Source organism: Zingiber officinale, chromosome 3A (genome assembly GCF_018446385.1).
Source record: "Zingiber officinale cultivar Zhangliang chromosome 3A, Zo_v1.1, whole genome shotgun sequence".
NCBI lineage: Eukaryota > Viridiplantae > Streptophyta > Magnoliopsida > Zingiberales > Zingiberaceae > Zingiber > Zingiber officinale.
In genome coordinates, this window is record NC_055990.1 from 1,547,778 (window position 1) to 1,565,936 (window position 18,159).

An 18,159-nucleotide genomic window follows, 5' to 3' on the forward strand; every position below is an offset into this window, starting at 1 on the left:
TACGTAGGCAACTTAAATGACTACAAGCTCTTTTTTAATAAATTTTAAATTCTTTAATATAATAATTTTGAACTGTGACGAACTGTGAATCAAACCGTTAACTAGCGAATCTGAACCGTGAATCGTAATCATCTTGGACAGTTAAGGTTACGGATCGACCTGTTAAAAACCATCAAACAGACGATTCTGAATTGTAAGACCCTGAATCTACCAAGACCAAGGATCCCAAGAGATATAAGAAAATAACATAAGTACTAAAACCTCACGTCACCTAAAGGCAAGTCAAGAATCCAAAGAGGTCAGAGGTGTATTGAAATAAAAGGGGCATAAAGCCTCGAATCTACAAAGATTAAGAGTGTATTTCCCACCGAGACAAACAACTCAAGAAATAAAGTGACGGAAATATTTTCTCAGCGGTACTTAATTCTAAAAAGAAACCCTAAAGAAAATAGCACAAAATCTGAGGCACATGTAAGCATCTGGGAAAGAGTTAAAGTTGGGGTGTCAAAGACCTGAGTCTCAGATTGAGGTAGGAAGAGGTCTAAATCAGGCTTGAATGCCGAGGTTCAAAGAATTGACAATGGAAGGTAGATAATTGAGTTTAAGAGAAAGAACAAATTCAATTGCAAAAACAAAGCAAGGGTGCAAGAAATATTAAGAAATAGTCTAGATCAATTGTTGCTAAGAGTAAGTTCTTATGCACAGCAGGTTATGAAATGAAAAGACTTGAAAAGAGTAAACCAACAAAGAGTTAAGTTATTTTTTCCCCCTCACCTATAACAGTCTTGTTTTTCTCTTTCAATCTCTCTGCTAGGAATTTGGTCTACTGCTTCAGTGGTAGATCATAGCTGTCAAACTGACAGACATCCTCTTCAAAAGTTTTATTGTCACGGCCCTCTTGCATCTCTGATCAGTACGTGCTCTATGATAGGGTTTGTTTGAATTTCCTGGACCATGCTTGTTGAACGATGTGTTGGTTTAGCTCTCCCTTGTGAACATACTCCAAGTCTCTACAACTTTGTTGTGCTTGGCTGCTTGAATTTGTAAGGCCTCTTTAGGTCAAAGGAAGCTTTCTTCTGAGTATGAAGATTGATTTGGAGTGCATGGCTGATCAAGGTTAATCGAACACTGTGGGAGATGAGTTGTTGGTTCTCATTTCTGCACTTGATACTTTAGCGAATTCTCCGCACTCTCTTGCTTGTGCAAGTTAAAGTCAAGTTCTCAACCTGCTCCTTTAGAAGTCCACTTCAGTTGCCTCAGGCTCTTTTCCTTTCAGCTCAACATTTTATCCTGTAGCTTGTTGATGCATGCTAACTTTTCAGACATACTTGAGGACAGTCATCTGCGCATGGAAAAACTGAACTATGATCTTAGAACAGAAAAAGATTAAGTCAGCAGAAGAGGGAGGCCATGAAGCTTAGGGCTAGATTTGACAACATTGCCCCATTAAAATAATTCCTGACCATCTTAAAACTCTTCCATGGCTTGCCAATATCGATCTGAGTCTCCCACTTGGTGAAGCATTTTGTCTTGTGTTGTTGTAAAATGGTCAAGGCACCAATATTATAGAGGTGAAGGGCATCCAAGTGAGATTGAGGCTTTCTGCATGGTCTTGGCCATTTCAGGAAGACATACCTTCCTCTAATTGTTCAAAGGCCTCAAAACAGTGACTAGAAGGAGATTTAAGAAAAATCCCAGGTATCCTGGAGCTAATATAAGCAGCCTGAGGTGAGATGGTATAGTCATAGTGGCAGAATAGCCACCTACCAATTTCAAGTCTATTTGTCTCGGGTAGGAAAATTGTATGTAATGCCAAGAGTTTGGGGAGAATTGACTAGAGACGAGCTTCGAAAAATTCAACAAAGATGAGCAACAGTGGAAAAAGAAATCGGAGTCTGGCTTTGAAGACTTGATGGAAAATTGTGAGGCATTGCAAGAGGTAGGAACTCGGGATACTTTGTTAGAGTGTATACTAAAAACCTAGCTTTTTATATAAATATATATTTAGAAATAAGAATCACATTGGTCAAAAGTCTACATTTATTTACTAAGTGTAGTTGTTCAATTAATTTATATTGTAGATAACACGGTGTGTGGTGTCATACACAGAAGATCATGTTATCAGTTCTTTATAAATTATAAACAGTAGCTCACGACTAAGATGGAAAGGAACAAACCATTGAAATAGTCGTAGTGTACTTAGGTATTAGTTTATCTTGACTAATAAATTACACTAGTACACTCTGAGTGTATTGAGCAGGACTATTTAAGGTAAGTTCTTTTTGTACTGACTCAATAAAAGAACAAGACTTTAGTTATTATGGAAGTGTGTGCTCTTAATCATAATATAATAACAAGCACATATAATTAGTATTTATTTCTTTAACTTATCAAAGGGTGAGATTTAGCTCGATAAATCAATAGACCCGATAAGTTGGGAAATGATATTACTTATAGTGTGTGTTGTTGATTATAGAAGAAAACTGTATCCTAGTAATCTAGGTTGATAATGTCCCCAAGAGGAGCTCATAAGGATTGTCATGTTAAACCCTGCAGGTGGACTTAGTCCGACATGACGATAAGGTTGAGTGGTACTACTCTTGGACTAAGAAATTAATTAAAGTGGGTTGTTAGTAACTCATTTAATTAGTGGGCATTCGACATCTTAAACACAGGGATAATAACACACTCATAATAAGAAGGAACCCATAATGTAATTTGGGATTGGTGCGATAGTTCAATAATAACTCTTTAGTGGCATGAGTTATTATTGATAAACTTGAGTTGGGTGTTCGGGGCGAACATGGAAAGCTTAAGTTTATCGGGAGACCAAAACCAATTTCTCCTCTCGGTCCCTGTTGTAGCCTCAATAAAGCTTTGTATCCATCTAAATTCATCTTCTAGTCCATATGTTAGTATTGTAATCCAAGGATGATTCACATAATTGTGTCAATGTGAGAAGCTTTAAAAAGCTTGTCAATTGTCAATTGTCAACGTGAGAAGCTTTGAGAATTATCAAAAGCTTGCTTGATGTGTCAACATAAGAAGCTTTGAGAAGTTTGAAAAGTTTGCTTGAAACGTTGATGGAAAACTTGCTTGCTAATTGTCAACGTGAGAAACTTTGAGAATTTTCAAAAGCTTGCTTGATGTGTCAACATGAGAAGCTTTGAGAAGTTTGAAAAGTTTGCTTGAACGTTGATGGAAAATTTGTTGCCAACGTTGAAAGGGGGCCGGCCACAACACATTAAAAGGGTGTTTTAATTCTTTAAATCTCTTCTATAAATTTTAAATAAGAGATTTTAAATTTTTAAAAATTTTCTTTTAATATGCCACATGGTTTAAAAGAGAGTTTTTAAATTTTAAAATCTTTCTTTTTATAGCTATCTACAAAAGATTAAAGAGAGATTTTAATATTGTTAAAATCTTTCCTTATTTGTAGTTGTCTATAAAATTTAAAAAAGAGATTTTAATAAAACTTTTCTTTTTTGTAACCATGATTTTAAAAGAGAAGTTTTAATTAATCTTTCCTTTATTGTAGTTGTCTACATGGTTAAAAGAGAGAGATTAATTTTAAAACTTTCTTTTTGTTGCTATAGACAATAGGAAATTTAAAAGAGAGAGATTTTAATTGTTATTAAAATCATTTTTTTGTCAAGACCAAGGATTATAAAAGAAAGGGAGAGGGTGCCTCATGAGCACACACATATTTCTATTCCTCTCCCTATCTCCTTGGTGTGGGCGGCCCTTCTCTTCTTCCTTGTGGTCGGCCATCTTCTTTCCCCTTCTCTTCTTTGTTTCTTCTATAAAGCCGGCGGCACCTTGTCTTCTTTTTTGCTTCCTTAGAGCCGGCGGTATCAAGGGTTTCTTAATCCTTGTGGCCGGTTGCTTAGAGAGGAAGAAGAAGAAGAGGACAAGTACATGGTGGCCGATTGCTTGGAGAAGAAGAAGAAGAGAGGAAATTTCCTATTTTGGCATCCCTTGGTGGCTAAAGATTCTTGGAGAAGAAGAAGTGGTTTGGACGGATTTCGTCTTGGTAAATCGTCGCCCACACGACGTCCAAGTGGAGGAGAGGAATACAACAGAAGATCAAGAGGTCGTTGTATACAAAGAAAGGTATAATTAGTAATTATTTTCCGCATCATGCTAGCTTTTCTTTGTATGAATTCCAAACACAAGAGACAATAGATTCTAGTTTTCGAATTTATTTTTCGAGTTTGTGTTTTTTTTTGTTTTTCGAATTTGTGATTCGATTGTTCTTTTTGGTTAAATCTAGAGTTATATAAGGAAATTAAATATTAACTTTCCTTAAAAGGCTTTGTCTAGGCGGTGGTGGATGCTCCCATACCCAAGAAGACCATGTGCCTCGCCATGCAGTCCTGGAAGCCAATTTTGGAAATTAATATTTAATGGAATTTATAACATAGGTGGATTTGGATCAATAGTGTTAAGTTCCGCTTGCGATCCAAATCTAAACCATTAAGAACAGATAAGTTAAATTTGGAATCAATGATGTTAAGTTCCGTCTGCGATTCCTAATTTAACTTCTAAAGAGCACAATAGGTTGTTTAGGAAAGGTTCGACACTTGTACAAAATTTTTGTACAGTGGAACCGGTACGATCTTCCTAGGACCAACCAACATACTTATGTCTCAATTTCTCAAATTTTGATGCACTGATGGTGGAAGACTTAGCACGAACTTTCTCTTAGGCAAGCTTTTACTTGGCTGATGCAGGACCAGCATAGGAGGATCCAATCTTCAATGGGTCATAACTTTTGACTCAAATATCGGATTAAGGCTTCATTTGCACTCACACATAGCTCTTTTATCCCTATATTTGTTATGGATGGAACCTCTAACCGCTAAGTTTCAGATACAAAAAATACCATGTAGGACCTTTTTGGAGGATCCGAACATTTTTTTTAACTATTTTTAATAATTTCTATTTTTATGGTATTTTGATATATGGGTATTTATGGGTTATGGCTTGTATATATATAAGTGTCCAGTTTAGCTGTTTGAAGGATTATCTTGATTATTGAAAAAACTTTCCTTTTTCGGTAAAACATAAGACGACGACTTTCTCTTCGTTTTTTTTTTTCAAATTCTCTTCTTGTTTTCTCGACAAATCATGTTTCTCCTTAGCTCGTAGGACAATCGTTATCACGCCCAGTGTTAGTTGGTATTAGAGCAGATTAGATCCAATGGAAGGTCGTCATGGTCGTGGTCACGGTCACAACAATAGGCCGATTCCGATTGAGGAAGCCACCGTGGCCGAAGCGTTCAGGACATGATAATTGAGGAATTACATAGACAAGTTTTATTCTAGCATCTAGTGGCGTGAAACCTTAAAGATCGAAGATCTCAAATCGTTAATCTGAGTCTACCTTCGAGAATCCTTATCACCATCGAGCTACAAACCGAGAATGCCTTGGTCAAGAGGAGCATTATGGAGACCTCGATTTTCGAGTTGATCTGCCCGAATTTTTTGGTACGTTACAAGAAGAGGGCTTCGTTGATTGGATCAACGAAGTAGAGCATATTTTTAAGTATAAGGAAGTTGATGAAGGTGAAGCTTATTGTCATCAGACTCACGGGTCGAGCATTGACGTGGTGGGAATAGTTACGACGCTCACGAGACACGCAGGGAAAACCCAAAATAACCAATTGGGAGAAGATGAAGAAGCAGATGAGGGAGCACTTCCTTTCGGCTACACTCAAACTCTGTTTCAACGACTTCACGCGTTGAGACAAGGCCCAAGATAGGTCAACGATTATACGGATGATTCTACTAGTTGGTTGCTTGGAATGATTTATCTGAGATGAAGGAGCAGATGGTGGCACGCTACTTAGGGGGGTTGCACCGACCCTTGTAAAATGTCCTAGCCACTGATGATCAGTTATCGACCGAAGTGCAACAGCTGCTAGCATATTTTGATGAGTTGATTTCAAAGGATCTTCCTTCTTGATTACCACTTATGCGAGATATCCGACATTAGATTGATTATTTCGGGGTTGAATTTGCCTAATTGACAAACATATCGCCTCAATCCCAAGGAGGCCAAAGAATTACAGCAGATTTAGTGTCAAAGAAGGGTTATATCCGTGAGAGCATGAGCCTATATGCAGTTTTAGTGTCAAAGAAGGTTGGTTCCTGGCATATGTGTTGACAACCGAGCCATCATAAGATTACAATTAAGTACAGGTTTCTAATTTTACGCTTGAATGACATGTTGGATCAACTATCCGGTTCTAGGGTCTTCTCAAAAATTGCTACACAAGATCAGAATAAGGCGATAGAAGACAACATTCAAGACGCAACATGGGCTATATGAGTGGATGATCATACCTTTTGAATTGTCCAACGTGCCCAACATATTCATGAGGTTTATGCATCAGATCTTGCAGTCTTTTACGAGAAGGTTTGTGGTGGTCTACTTTGATGACGTCCTCATATACATTTCGATAGAGGCATCACATTTTGATCACCTTCGTGCTGTTTTTGAAACGCTAAAGATGGAGTGATCATTTGTCAACAAGAAGAAGTGTTCTTTTTTTACGACCTCAGTAACTTTTCTTGGTTTTATTGTGTCTACCGATGGTGTTCACGCAAATCAATCGAAGATAAATGCTGTCTTGGAGTGGCCTCAGCCAAAGACCTTGCACGATGTCAAAAGTTTTCACAGATTGACTTCTTTTTATAATTGGTTCATCAAAAATTTCAACACTTTAATTGCTCCCATTACTGAGAGTCTCAAGGGACGCAATTTCAAGTGGTCTGAAGAGGCAAAGGCTAGCTTTCAACTAGTAAGCAGAAGATGACCGAGGCACCAATTTTGACACTTCCTGATATTGACCAAGTATTCGGGGGTCAATTGTGATGCATTCGGCATTGGTATAGGCGTCGAGTTGCTTTCTTCAATGAGAAGTTGTCCGGATCCAAGAAGAATTATCCTATCTATGACTTGGAGTTCTATGCCATTGTTTAGTCCTTGAAGCATTGACGTCACTACGAAGGAGTTCATTCTGTTTACTGATCATGAAGCTTTGAATTTCATCGATGGTCAACACAAGCTGAGTAAGTGGTATGCCAAGTGGGTGACTTATTTGCAAGAGTTCACTTTTATGCTAAGACACCAAGTAGGGAACCTGAACCATATCGCAGATGCCCTGAACCATCGCTCTTCATTACTTACCTCCATGAGTACCAAAGTTGCAGGCTTCGAGGTTTTTGCAGACATGTACGCTAACCCTTTATATGGAAGGATATTTTAGGAGATACACGACAGTCCTCATTATGATTTTATTTTACATAATGAATATCTGTTTCGTGGATTACAGTTGTGCGTTCCAATTGTTCATTGAGGCAGCAGATTATCAATGAAAGTGAGCTAGTGAGCTTCATAATGAAGGGCACTTCAGTCGTGACAAAACACGGGCTCTTATCTCTGCTAATTTTTATTGACCCAAGTTAACTATTCATGTAACTCACTTTGTTGACTGATGCTATCTATGACAGTGGTCTATGGGTATTCTCACCAATGCGGACTTGTACACTCCTTTACCTGTTTCTGAAGCTCCTTGGTTTGTTGCCACCATGGATTTTGTATTAGGATTACTCCGCATCCAACGAACCTCGAATTCTAATCTTGTTGTGGTTGACAGATTTTCAAAGATGACACATGATGTACGTTGCAGGAAGACTATACATGTTGTCTAGATTGCCCATCTTTATTTCAAAGAGATCGTGCGTTTACATAACATTACTCAATCCATGACTTCAGACGGTGATACCAAGTTCATCAGTCATTCCTGGAAGAGCTTATGGGGAAAACTAGTAACACTATTGAACTTTAGCGATGCCTACCACCCCAGTCAGATGTTCAGAGGTTGTGAATCGAAGTTTGGGATCTTCTAAGATGTCTAAGGACTTGGCATTACCTCAAGCAAAGTTTGTCTATAACAAATCACAGGTTTGAGTCCTTTTGAGATTGTCTATCGGCAAAACCTATCCGAGAATCTGGATTTAGACCCTGTTCCACGTGTAGGACGATTTAGTCAAAAAGCAGATGAGATGGTAGAGCATCTCCGGGGGCATTCATAAGCAAGTGAAATTGGCAATTCTTGAGAGCAATAACAAGTACAAGACTTGGGTTGATAGTCATAGTCGTCAGGTACTTTTTGAAGTCAAAGATTTTGTCTAGCTATATTAACTCGTAATCCTTTCCCTGTTGGCGAGTATAATAAGCTGAAAGATCGAAAGATTAAACTATGTGAGATACTGCAAAAGATCAATGACAATGTGCTGCGCCTTCCAAGTCATTTGAAGACTTCTGATGTTTTTAATGTGAAGCACTTGGCTCTTATTCTATGAATACTAATGATACTACTACGAACTTAAGGACGAGTTTTTTTCAACTCAAGTGACTTGACTGATGCAGGACCAATATAGGAGGACCCAATCTTCAATGGGTTATAACTTTCGATTCGGATATCGGATCGCGGCTCTGTTTGTGCTCACACGTAGCCCCTTCAAAGATATACATTTGCTACGGGTGGAACCCGTAACCGCCAAGTTTTGAGTCTGAAAAATATTGTTTAGGACCTTTTAAGAGGATCGGAACATCCTTTTTACTATATTTAGTAATTTCTATTTTTATGGTATTTAGGGTATTTTTGGTATGTCAGGTATTTATGAGTTAGAGTTTGTCTATATAAGCGTCCTGTTTAGTTGTTTAAGGGATTATCTTGATTATTGAATAGACTTTCCTTTAGGGGTAAAAACTAGAGACTTTCGAATTATCTTCTTGTTTTCTCCATAAATCTAGGGATGTAAATGAATCAAACGGTTCGTGAGCTATTCGGAGCTCGATTCGGTAAAAAGCTCGTTCGAGTTCGTTCGTTTATCTTATCGAGCTGAGCTCGAGCTCTATTTCGAGCTCGACAGTTTTATCGAGCCGAGCTCGAGCTTAAGGATATTCGCCTCATGAGCTCGCGAACATGTTCGTTTATAGGCTCGCGAGCCTTAAAATGAGCCTTAAACCGAGCCAAAAAAACGAGCTCTAAAACGAGTAAAAAAACGAGCTCTAAAACGAACCTTAAAATGAGTTTTAAAATGGGGCAAAAAATCAGCTCTAAAACGAGCCAAAAACGAGCCCGAGCTCGCTTAACGAGTTAGGCTCGTTAATTTTGATAATCGAGCTAATAACGAACCGAGCTCAAACTGTTCGCGAGCTTGATAATTCTAAAACGAGCCGAGCTCGAGCCTTGTGATAAAAGCTCAATTCGAGCTCGAGCCCGAATATAACTTAAACGAGCCGAGCTCGAGCCTAATACTGTTCGGCTCGATTCAGCTCGATTCGGCTCGTTTACATCCTTACATAAATCCTTTTTCTCCTTAGCCTGAGATAATCTCTATCCCATCCAGCGTTATTAACCTAGGTTGCACATTCAAAATGATAGAGGAACAATTACTTTAGGATGTTCTATCAAAGCAAGTTTAGAGAAGCTTAGGAAAAGTAAAATAGTATAACCAAATGGGGATTAGTTCAACCAAAGTGAAGATATGATAAGCAAAGTTAAAAGAAAAGATACTATATCGAGCAATCTACCTGAATTGAACTAGCTATGAACCCAATTAAGTTTTTCACAAAGAAGCAAGTATGAAAGCTAAAAGGTTAGTAAGTAACATGTAACAAAAGACTCTGAATTGGATAGGACTTCCCTAATCGATGGCAAAAGAAATATGTGACAAGAACCAGAGAGTAGGAATCTTCAATAATAGTAAAAGTAGAAGTAAAATTAATGTGTTTAACCAAAGGTGCACACCTCTACTTTTGAATGCACAACTGTTTTTAACGTATTTTCCAAAATGCCCCTCCCCCTAACCCGCTTTATCCCACTTGTTTCCTCCCAATCAACAGTTGATTAGTAATCGTCTAGTATTTTTTTTTTTTTTGCCAAAATTGCTTAATGCTCAACAATCGTTGATTGTTGCTCATCATATTCATGCAAGCAGTGTATGGTTGCATGCAAGGTCACTCATCTTTACATCTTTTTTTTGGAATTATGTAATGTTCTTGACGTAATTAATAAATGTATTTTTTTCCCCATGCAACATCGAGCATGATCATTCATTTTCAAAGTTTTATTTGTTGAATTATATAATTCACAAGTATTCTACCGCATATATGTGCGTGCATAACCGCCCATCTTACTCAGGCAATGCATGCACAAACTTGACGGTCGTCAAACGCTTTCACAAAAGGTAGAATGACTTTATTCTCTACTGGTTGAGTAACATGTGAGAAGGTGTCATTTGAAGGAATCATACCTAGGGCCTATAAAAGGAGGAAGTCTAACCATTTGGAGAATTGTGGATGGCATGTCAAGCGATAAATTTTTCCATCGGCATAGCCATGCCTCCGGTGCCAGAGTGCCCTAGAGGTCGCGACGACACGTTGTGCTGGCCGCCTCCAGATGCATTGCGCTGGCTTGACGACACCTCCAGATGCATTGCACTAGCTTGGAGGCCGGTCTGAAGGCGTTGCGTTGGCCTTGCGACACGTCACGGCACAAAACAGGTGAGTAGAATAGTAGGTGCGAAGTTTTAACTTAAGTTAATAATTTTAATCAACTCCTAGCTATAATTGAGATAATTTAAATAAGCTTAATTAAAGCATAATAAAATCATCTCATTAATTTAATATATATATATATATAGATATTTTATAAAATATTTTATTTTTTATTATTTAAATTAAATTTTTTATTTTTAATTAATATATTTTATATCTAAAAAAATATTGAAACTATGTCGGCACGATATGATACGATACCGAAACTGTATCGTTTCGGTTAGAGCCTGAAACCTCACACGGGTCGAGATTTTAAACCTTGGCAAAAAACACTTAGTCTAACATACTTACTCGAAAATAATATGTTTTTCTAGCATTGGCAAGGCTCAAACTAGAAAAATGTCATGTTAGCAATAGGAGAAAGAGCAAGCAAGTTATTAGGATTGAGATCTAACATAAAAGCGATCAGGTTCATTGGATCAAATTGTAGGGCTAAAGCATAAAATCATGAGATCTTACAATTTAACCAAGTTAACTTTTTGAAAAAAAAACTTATTTGATAAATAAAATTTATAGAATGTATTGAATTCCATTAACAAACAGCATTATGAACATTCAAAAATTTCCTTTGTTATAATGTTAATAACCCATAATAAACACCATTCATATAGTAAACATATATAAAGTGTAGTTTTTTATGTAATAAGCAATAAGTTCTATCAAGTAAATGCTAATGACAAACAAACTAAAATAAATATCTCTACTTAAAAGTTAAAGCGGGTTTTCATGGATTGAAAATTACCTCTTATATGATACAGTAAAGAAAGCGAAATCTACTTTTGATGAATGTCACTGCTTAGGAATACAGTGGAAAAGTTAGATATGATCCTTGGAACATGAAAACCCAATCAAATTTAGCTCCTAAGATACTGATCGTCTAGCCCAGTTAGTGTAGCTTCTACTATCTTTAAATTTTAAGGTCCAGATTACTCAAAAAACTATGTCAAGATGAATGAATAGCATGATGATTAAAACTGTGAAGATACTCTTATCCATAAAAATTAATAATAAGAGTTTCTATGGGTGTGCATTAAACTAAAAAAATAGACCCAGAACTTGTATGCAAAATAATCAGCATATTGAACAAGTGTCATCTAGCTAACCTGCCACAATTGAGATTTGAGCTTCATCTCTAAGGCATGACTCATAGCCAATCCATCCAATTTTGCAGCCTCCAAAAGAAAAACTTGCAGAGCATCACGAGTTGGTTGTAAACGTACACCACCAGATGTGACAATTGTTTCGAAAAGTCTTCCCTCATGACTCTTAACCCCACTATTACTTGAAGTTGTGTCCTCACTTCCTGCAGAAGTGGGAACACTCAGCGTTGAATTAGAACCCCATGTCCCAGAATTTCTTCCTGGCACCCCAGAAGCATCCTGGCTTTCTGTCCGGTATTCAATCCCTTGATAATCATTACGATTGTCTATTTCTGTCATTAGAGACCTTCAAAGATATGGACTCCTATAACTGCCAGTATCGTCCTTTCCTGACAAGTGGGCAGCAGCTATGGTGTTTAGTCTGTGCTTGATGGTGGCGCTACCAAGACCTACCACTTCACTGACAAATGATCTTTTCTCTTCAGCAGGAACCTCAAAATTTGTATTACCAAAGCCTTGGATGCGCTTATTAAGACCTTCTACTGGTGTAACTTTCTTGTTCTCATCAGATGCAAAGACAGCAGCAATGGCCTCGTGAGCAGTTTCCCGAACAGCCATATTAAGGGCATCCCCTTTAAGGGGATCTAGCTCACCTTTATAATGGAACAATTGACGAATCACTGTAGAATGCCTTTGCATTTCCCTCCTGAACTCATTTCCAGATTTTCCCACTGCATACTTGATCAGCCGAAGAGCCTTGTGACAGTAATATGTAAAATAAATATTCATCATAGTGTCAATAAATTTATATATTTCCAGCGACAGCGGTTAAATTTAGTAAGACTAGTACTATGCAAATATACAGATAAAGAGAATTTAGATTGCATATTTTCAAAAAATATTGTGCCAGAAAACACAACTATCATTTCATAAAAATGGGCTGTATTGGCTAGGAACTCACACGATCAATCGAGAAATTTTAAAATTATTGTACATACTGCAAAAACATGCCATGGGAAAGAATGGGTTTTAATCTAGAATTTAGATTCCATTTCGTGTCAATTTTAGAAATAGAATTCCATGTTTCATTGTGACGAACATAGTAGAATAAACAACTAATAATGTAGACGTCAGGATTTCTACGATTTTTTGAAAAAGAAATAAAATCGAAAAAATAAGTGTGCGGCAAGAATTTGTACCTTTTGCTTCACAATTGGGCTTTTTTGATCAAGGCGTTTGAGGATATAATCAGACACCTCCTTCACAATGCCCGCGGGATAAGTACGCAAAAGATCACAAATTTCCTCTAATTTATAAACAGGAGCAACCTTATCTTCGTCCGAAGTCACTCCATCAACCATACGAGACCTCCAATACGTTTCCACCGCTCTGCGGGTTTGATCCATTCGTAAAGAAAACAACCAATTCTTATTCCGCTACACTCACAGAATCAAGATCGCGGCACCAGGAAATCTCAAACTGACAAAGAACAGGAGACGGAAAAAAATAAAACACTAATAAGGTACGGAGACGACCATGTAAAAACCCTAAAACACCGAAGTTCCATTCATTCAAACAGCAACTTTCGTTAAACGGCCTAATTGAGCAATCCTTCCGACGAAGACAGCGATTGAGAGATGAAATAAATCCCAAAGAATAAATCCAGTGTCCGTGTAGCTGAAATCGAGCAGAGATTTGAAGTAGCAGAGGGAGGAACGAGGAGACGACGAGAGAGAGGCAATCAAAAGATTTGGCAATCACCGTTCGCTCCAGTCGCGATGCAATCCCCGCCATTCGAATGTATATAATTGGAACTCCAAAGCAATTATGAGCTCCAAGAAACAAATTATTTGCCATCAAGAAATGGGTGGCTGTGATGGGAGGCCTCGACTGCATATTAAAATTCGAATTGGACTGGATCCTAAAAGATAAGCTAGAATCTGGCATAAGTCATATCCGTCCAATAAATGATGGACGGCAAGGATGCACCCGTAGGATCTATATATATTTACTTTACGCGTTCCCTCTGGGCCGTCTCGCTTCGCCGTAACCCTAAGCAGGTCGCTCGTCGGCGCGGAAGATGGTACTGATCTGGATTTCTTCTTCTTCTTATTCTTAATCTCATCTGGATCTGTTTTGGTACTCGTTTCTGCAGACTTTCAAACGCAGGAACGGCGGGCGCAACAAGCATGGCCGCGGCCACGTTAACTTCATACGCTGCTCCAACTGTGGGAAGTGCTGCCCCAAGGTGACATCCGCTGGGCCTTCTATTTTAATATGATTTCTTCGTTAGATAATTATAGATGATAAAATCGAAGCGGCATTGGGAACTGTGTTCGTTGGTTTGGTTTTTGGATTTTTTGTTGATATGTCGACTCATTTGATGCTTAATTATTGGTGTAGGACAAAGCAATCAAGAGGTTTCTTGTGAGGAACATAGTAGAGCAGGCAGCCGTGAGGGACGTGCAGGAGGCTTGTGCATATGATGGTGAGCACCAGAGCCTGAATATTTTTTTGCCGCAATTGCAAAGTAATTCTACTCTAATTTCCTGAATTCTTTTCAGGATACACTCTTCCTAAGCTATACATCAAGGTGCAGTACTGCGTGTCTTGTGCAATTCACTCAAAAGTTGTAAGGGTGAGGTCTCGCACCAATAGAAGGAACCGTGAACCTCCACAGCGTTTCAGACGACGGGTACCTCTCTGAGGACTTTTGGACTTATTATTTGTGCTTGACTGGACTTTCTTAGTTAGTGTATTCCTATTTAGTTGTTAATTACACAGTTTTTCGCCTATGAAGTTACAGGTGCCCTTTTAACTTGTATATTTAATCACGCACTAAAGGATCCATTTTTGACAGTAGTGAAATCTTTTTGTGCTTCATTAGCTGCTAGTTAAACATTTGTTTCCAGTATTCTAAAAAATTGCATGTATAATTTAAATGTCTATTTGAGATCCATACTAAGAACATGGTTATTGGCTACTAGGATCCCATTCCTCAACAATTAATCATTTGATCTTCACAACTTCTTGCTATGCGACTAGTGCAATTAGGAGTGCTTCATGGCCACCCTGTTTATTATTCTTGTCAACTCTTTCAATGATTAGAACATATAACTAATTAAGCAAGTATTTCCCAAGTTAAATATGAGTGCTTTGATAGGTCATTTACTGTATACACTTGAGCTAAATGTTTGTAGCGGGAGTTTTATAGTTGCTCCCCATTTGCATAGTATAATTTCAATGATGCCATTTTCATGTTTTCACCTCCTTTATTATTCAGTTGTCTTAAAGGGATGGGCTTACCTTATCTGCTCGTGAACTCAATCTTGGATCTTTAATCTTTTAGAACTGACAGCGTCATCTATTTTTGTCAGATCTCTACCTTACTTTTTTTTATAGCTCTTTCCTGCAATGGCTCTGTCGTATCCTATTATTAACAAATCTATAACAGATGTGGAAATATATGCCAGCAGCTAGTTGGGAAGGCTGAACTGCCAAGGAAACTAACGAGGTTAGGTTTGAAAGAGCTGGGTCAATTTGAGTGAATAATAAGTGTGATTTGACCTAATTGTTTGGAGTTCTATTGAGATGGGTGTAGTTTCAGGTTAGATTGAGCTAAGTTGGTTAAAGTAGTCTGGAAGAGGAGTAGATCCTTCAAGATGAATTGGTCCAAAATTAATTTCAGTAGAGTAGGTCGAGGTGAAGTTATGATCAGACCTTGAATGCTTTTAGAAGTCTTTTTCATGTGACTTAATCGTTTTATATATCCCAGAATGAGTGCCCCTTTCAATGTGGTCTCAACCCCCTTTTCTAGGTCTCAAAAACTAGTGCCTAGCTAATTTTCTGTTGACCATCTCCCTTTTGAATGTGTGCATAATTTTGTGAGGTTAATTATTATTCTCTTTTGGATAACCTTTATGATTATTTGATTGGTATCCGATTTGGTATAATTTCAGTATGCGTCTATATTACTCTGTCCAGAAATGTCACAGAAGTTTCTAATTGGTCGAAACTCCCTGACTCCCGTGAATTTCCCTGTGTGGTCCTGCAGGATGATCAGACAAGGCCTGGCCAAGGACCACCTCGCCCTGCCGGAGCTCCTGGATCCGGCCCTGCACCTCCCCGTCCATGATAAGTGGCAAAAGGCGAAGCGCCCCTGCCAGCCTTTCCCGTCCATTATGAATGGCTTCGTTGTGTTGGATTTGATAGTTTCTTAGAAAAATATTTGCATTTGATGGGTTATCATTTCTAATCAAACTTTGATTGTCACTCTTCTTTCTGGTTATTCTTGTAGTGTCTTTTCTTGTTTGTTGAACGTCAGTATGAACTCTGCACTTTTTATCTGAACAATGTCATTCTCGTGTGTTTATTTTGTATTATTGTCATTTTAGTTAAACGGAGATTGAGAATAAATTTAGTGTTCATAATTTTTGTTGCTTTCTAAAGGCTTCTTTCCTGAGTTTATAATGTCACCTTAGGTGTAGTCTAATTAAAATTTAAAAAATAAATTTAACTTTTTTTTATTAAACTTGTATCACACAACAATTACAGGAACACTACTAATCTATGTTTGTAAAATCATAATTCTGGATCTAGAACACGGAATTGATATTGGTGGAACTGTATTGGTAGAAGCTTTGGAAAGGTCATGATTTTTAATTTGGATTGAACCAATAGTATAACAAATTGAAGGCCTCGCAAAGCTTTTAATTTAGATGGAACTAATAATATAACAAATAGAAGTTTTTTAGATTTTTAATTGTTTTTATAATTTAGGTTATTTTTGTCTCTCGGTTCTGAGACTATTTAAGTCCTTTAGTTGTTTTAAGTTTTTTTTTTTTTTCTTTAAAATGACAAGTTTTTTTTTTTATGTTTCTAATATTCCAAATCAATAGTGATACGGTTGTAAGAACAGGGGACCCTCGTCCGATGAGGTCAACGCCACGTGGAAGACAAAGTAGCAGGAGTCCGGCCGGAGAGGTGTGGGTCCGACCGGCCGGCCGGCCGGCCGGTGTGGTTAATGGTTAAAGGGGTCGTCGAAAGTCAGGGTTCCGGCGCTCAGTAGACAGGATCGCATGGCCGAGCGGACGGCACGCTCGGCCGAAGCCATAAGGTAGCATGCTGCTAATAGTCCCCACAAAGCAGGTGATTGAGAATCTCCCCAAGTAAACCACCATATAGGTCCGGCCGGATGTCGCGGAAGCTGGCCGGCCGGACGCTAGGTGGGGAGCAAAGGGGAAAAGGACAAGGTACATCTCTTCCTGACAGCGGGTATGCTCCCCATGTAGGCCATACTCCAAATCTTATGACAGGAGGTTCCGCTGTCCCATCAAGGACATGCCTGGACTGTAGCAGTATGACGTCAGGTAAGCTTTCTGACAGACACATACCGAGGTATTGTTGGTGCAACATCCCTCAGGTCAAGGTTGATCTGGTTGACCAAGCTTGAGTCTTGGTTTGAGTTTCGATATTTGACAATGCAAGGTTGATTGAAGAAGAGTCAAGTAGGTCAAGGATGACCGGATACTTGACTGGGAAAGTCCTGGTGAGTGAAGCCAGGTGAAAGACCTAGTGAGTGAAGCTAGGCAATTGGGAAAGTCCTGGTGAGTGAAGCTAGGCAATTGGGAAAGTCCTGGTGAGTGAAGCCAGGCAAGAGAAATCCAAATGGGTCAAGGTATGACCAGACATTTGGTGAGAGTCCAAGTAGGTCAAAGGGATTGACCGGATACTTGGCACGAGAAAGAAAAGTCCAAGTAGGTCAGAGGGACTGACCGGATACTTGGCAAGAAGAGAAAAGTTCAAGTGGGTCAAAGGGATTGACCATACACTTGGTGAGAGAGTCCTAGCCGGTCAAGGGTGACCGGATGCTAGGTCTTATGAACCAACAAGTTATGGTTGACTAGATGTTGGTTTAGGGGGCTTTAGACTTGGTTTTGGACAAAAACCAAGGTTTGGATTGATCCGTGGATTGATCCAGCAGGTTTGGATTGATCCGTGGATTGATCCAGCAGGTTTGGATTGATCCGTGGATTGATCCAGCAGGTTTGAATTGATCCGTGGATCGATCAGTGGATCGATCCAGAAGATCTGGATCGATCCGCCGATCGATCCGGTGAGTCCCTGCGAACAGAACCCCTCTGGATCGATCCGTGGATCGATCCAGAGGTCCCAATCGATCAGTGGATCGATTGGGACGCTGCTGCTTCGCGCGATAAGCGCTGGATCGATCCGTGGATCGATCCAGGCATTTTTCCAGAGCACAGAGGCACTCTGGATCGATCCGTGGATCGATCCAAAGCCTCCCCGATCGATTGGGAGCAATCCAATCGATTGGGATTCGACCGTTGGCGTCGTTTATAGTTGTTGGCGTGCGATTTCTTCAGCATCTCTTCACAGATTCATTTTAGATCTTCACCAGCT

The 18,159-nt window shown here is 38.8% G+C and overlaps 1 protein-coding gene and 1 pseudogene across 1 annotated transcript; one reads left to right on the plus strand and one right to left on the minus strand.

Annotated features, from left to right (window-relative positions):
• Positions 1-712: 712 nt before the first annotated feature.
• LOC122050957 lies at positions 713-13,507 on the minus strand (annotated as a pseudogene).
• Positions 13,508-13,755: 248 nt separating this feature from the next.
• LOC122050958 (40S ribosomal protein S26-1-like) lies at positions 13,756-16,166 on the plus strand. The gene is made up of 5 exons (XM_042611834.1): positions 13,756-13,819; positions 13,892-13,984; positions 14,140-14,224; positions 14,301-14,431; positions 15,791-16,166. The coding sequence occupies exons 1-5, from the start codon at positions 13,817-13,819 to the stop codon at positions 15,869-15,871; spliced, it is 393 nt and encodes a 130-aa protein (XP_042467768.1). The 5' UTR covers positions 13,756-13,816; the 3' UTR covers positions 15,872-16,166.
• The last annotated feature ends 1,993 nt before the right edge of the window (positions 16,167-18,159 follow it).

Coding starts and splice junctions, on each gene's coding strand:
- LOC122050958 (XM_042611834.1), top strand. Junction 13,985..14,139: donor GTGGGAAGTGCTGCCCCAAG/GTGACATCCGCT, acceptor TTATTGGTGTAG/GACAAAGCAATCAAGAGGTT. Junction 14,225..14,300: donor GGAGGCTTGTGCATATGATG/GTGAGCACCAGA, acceptor AATTCTTTTCAG/GATACACTCTTCCTAAGCTA.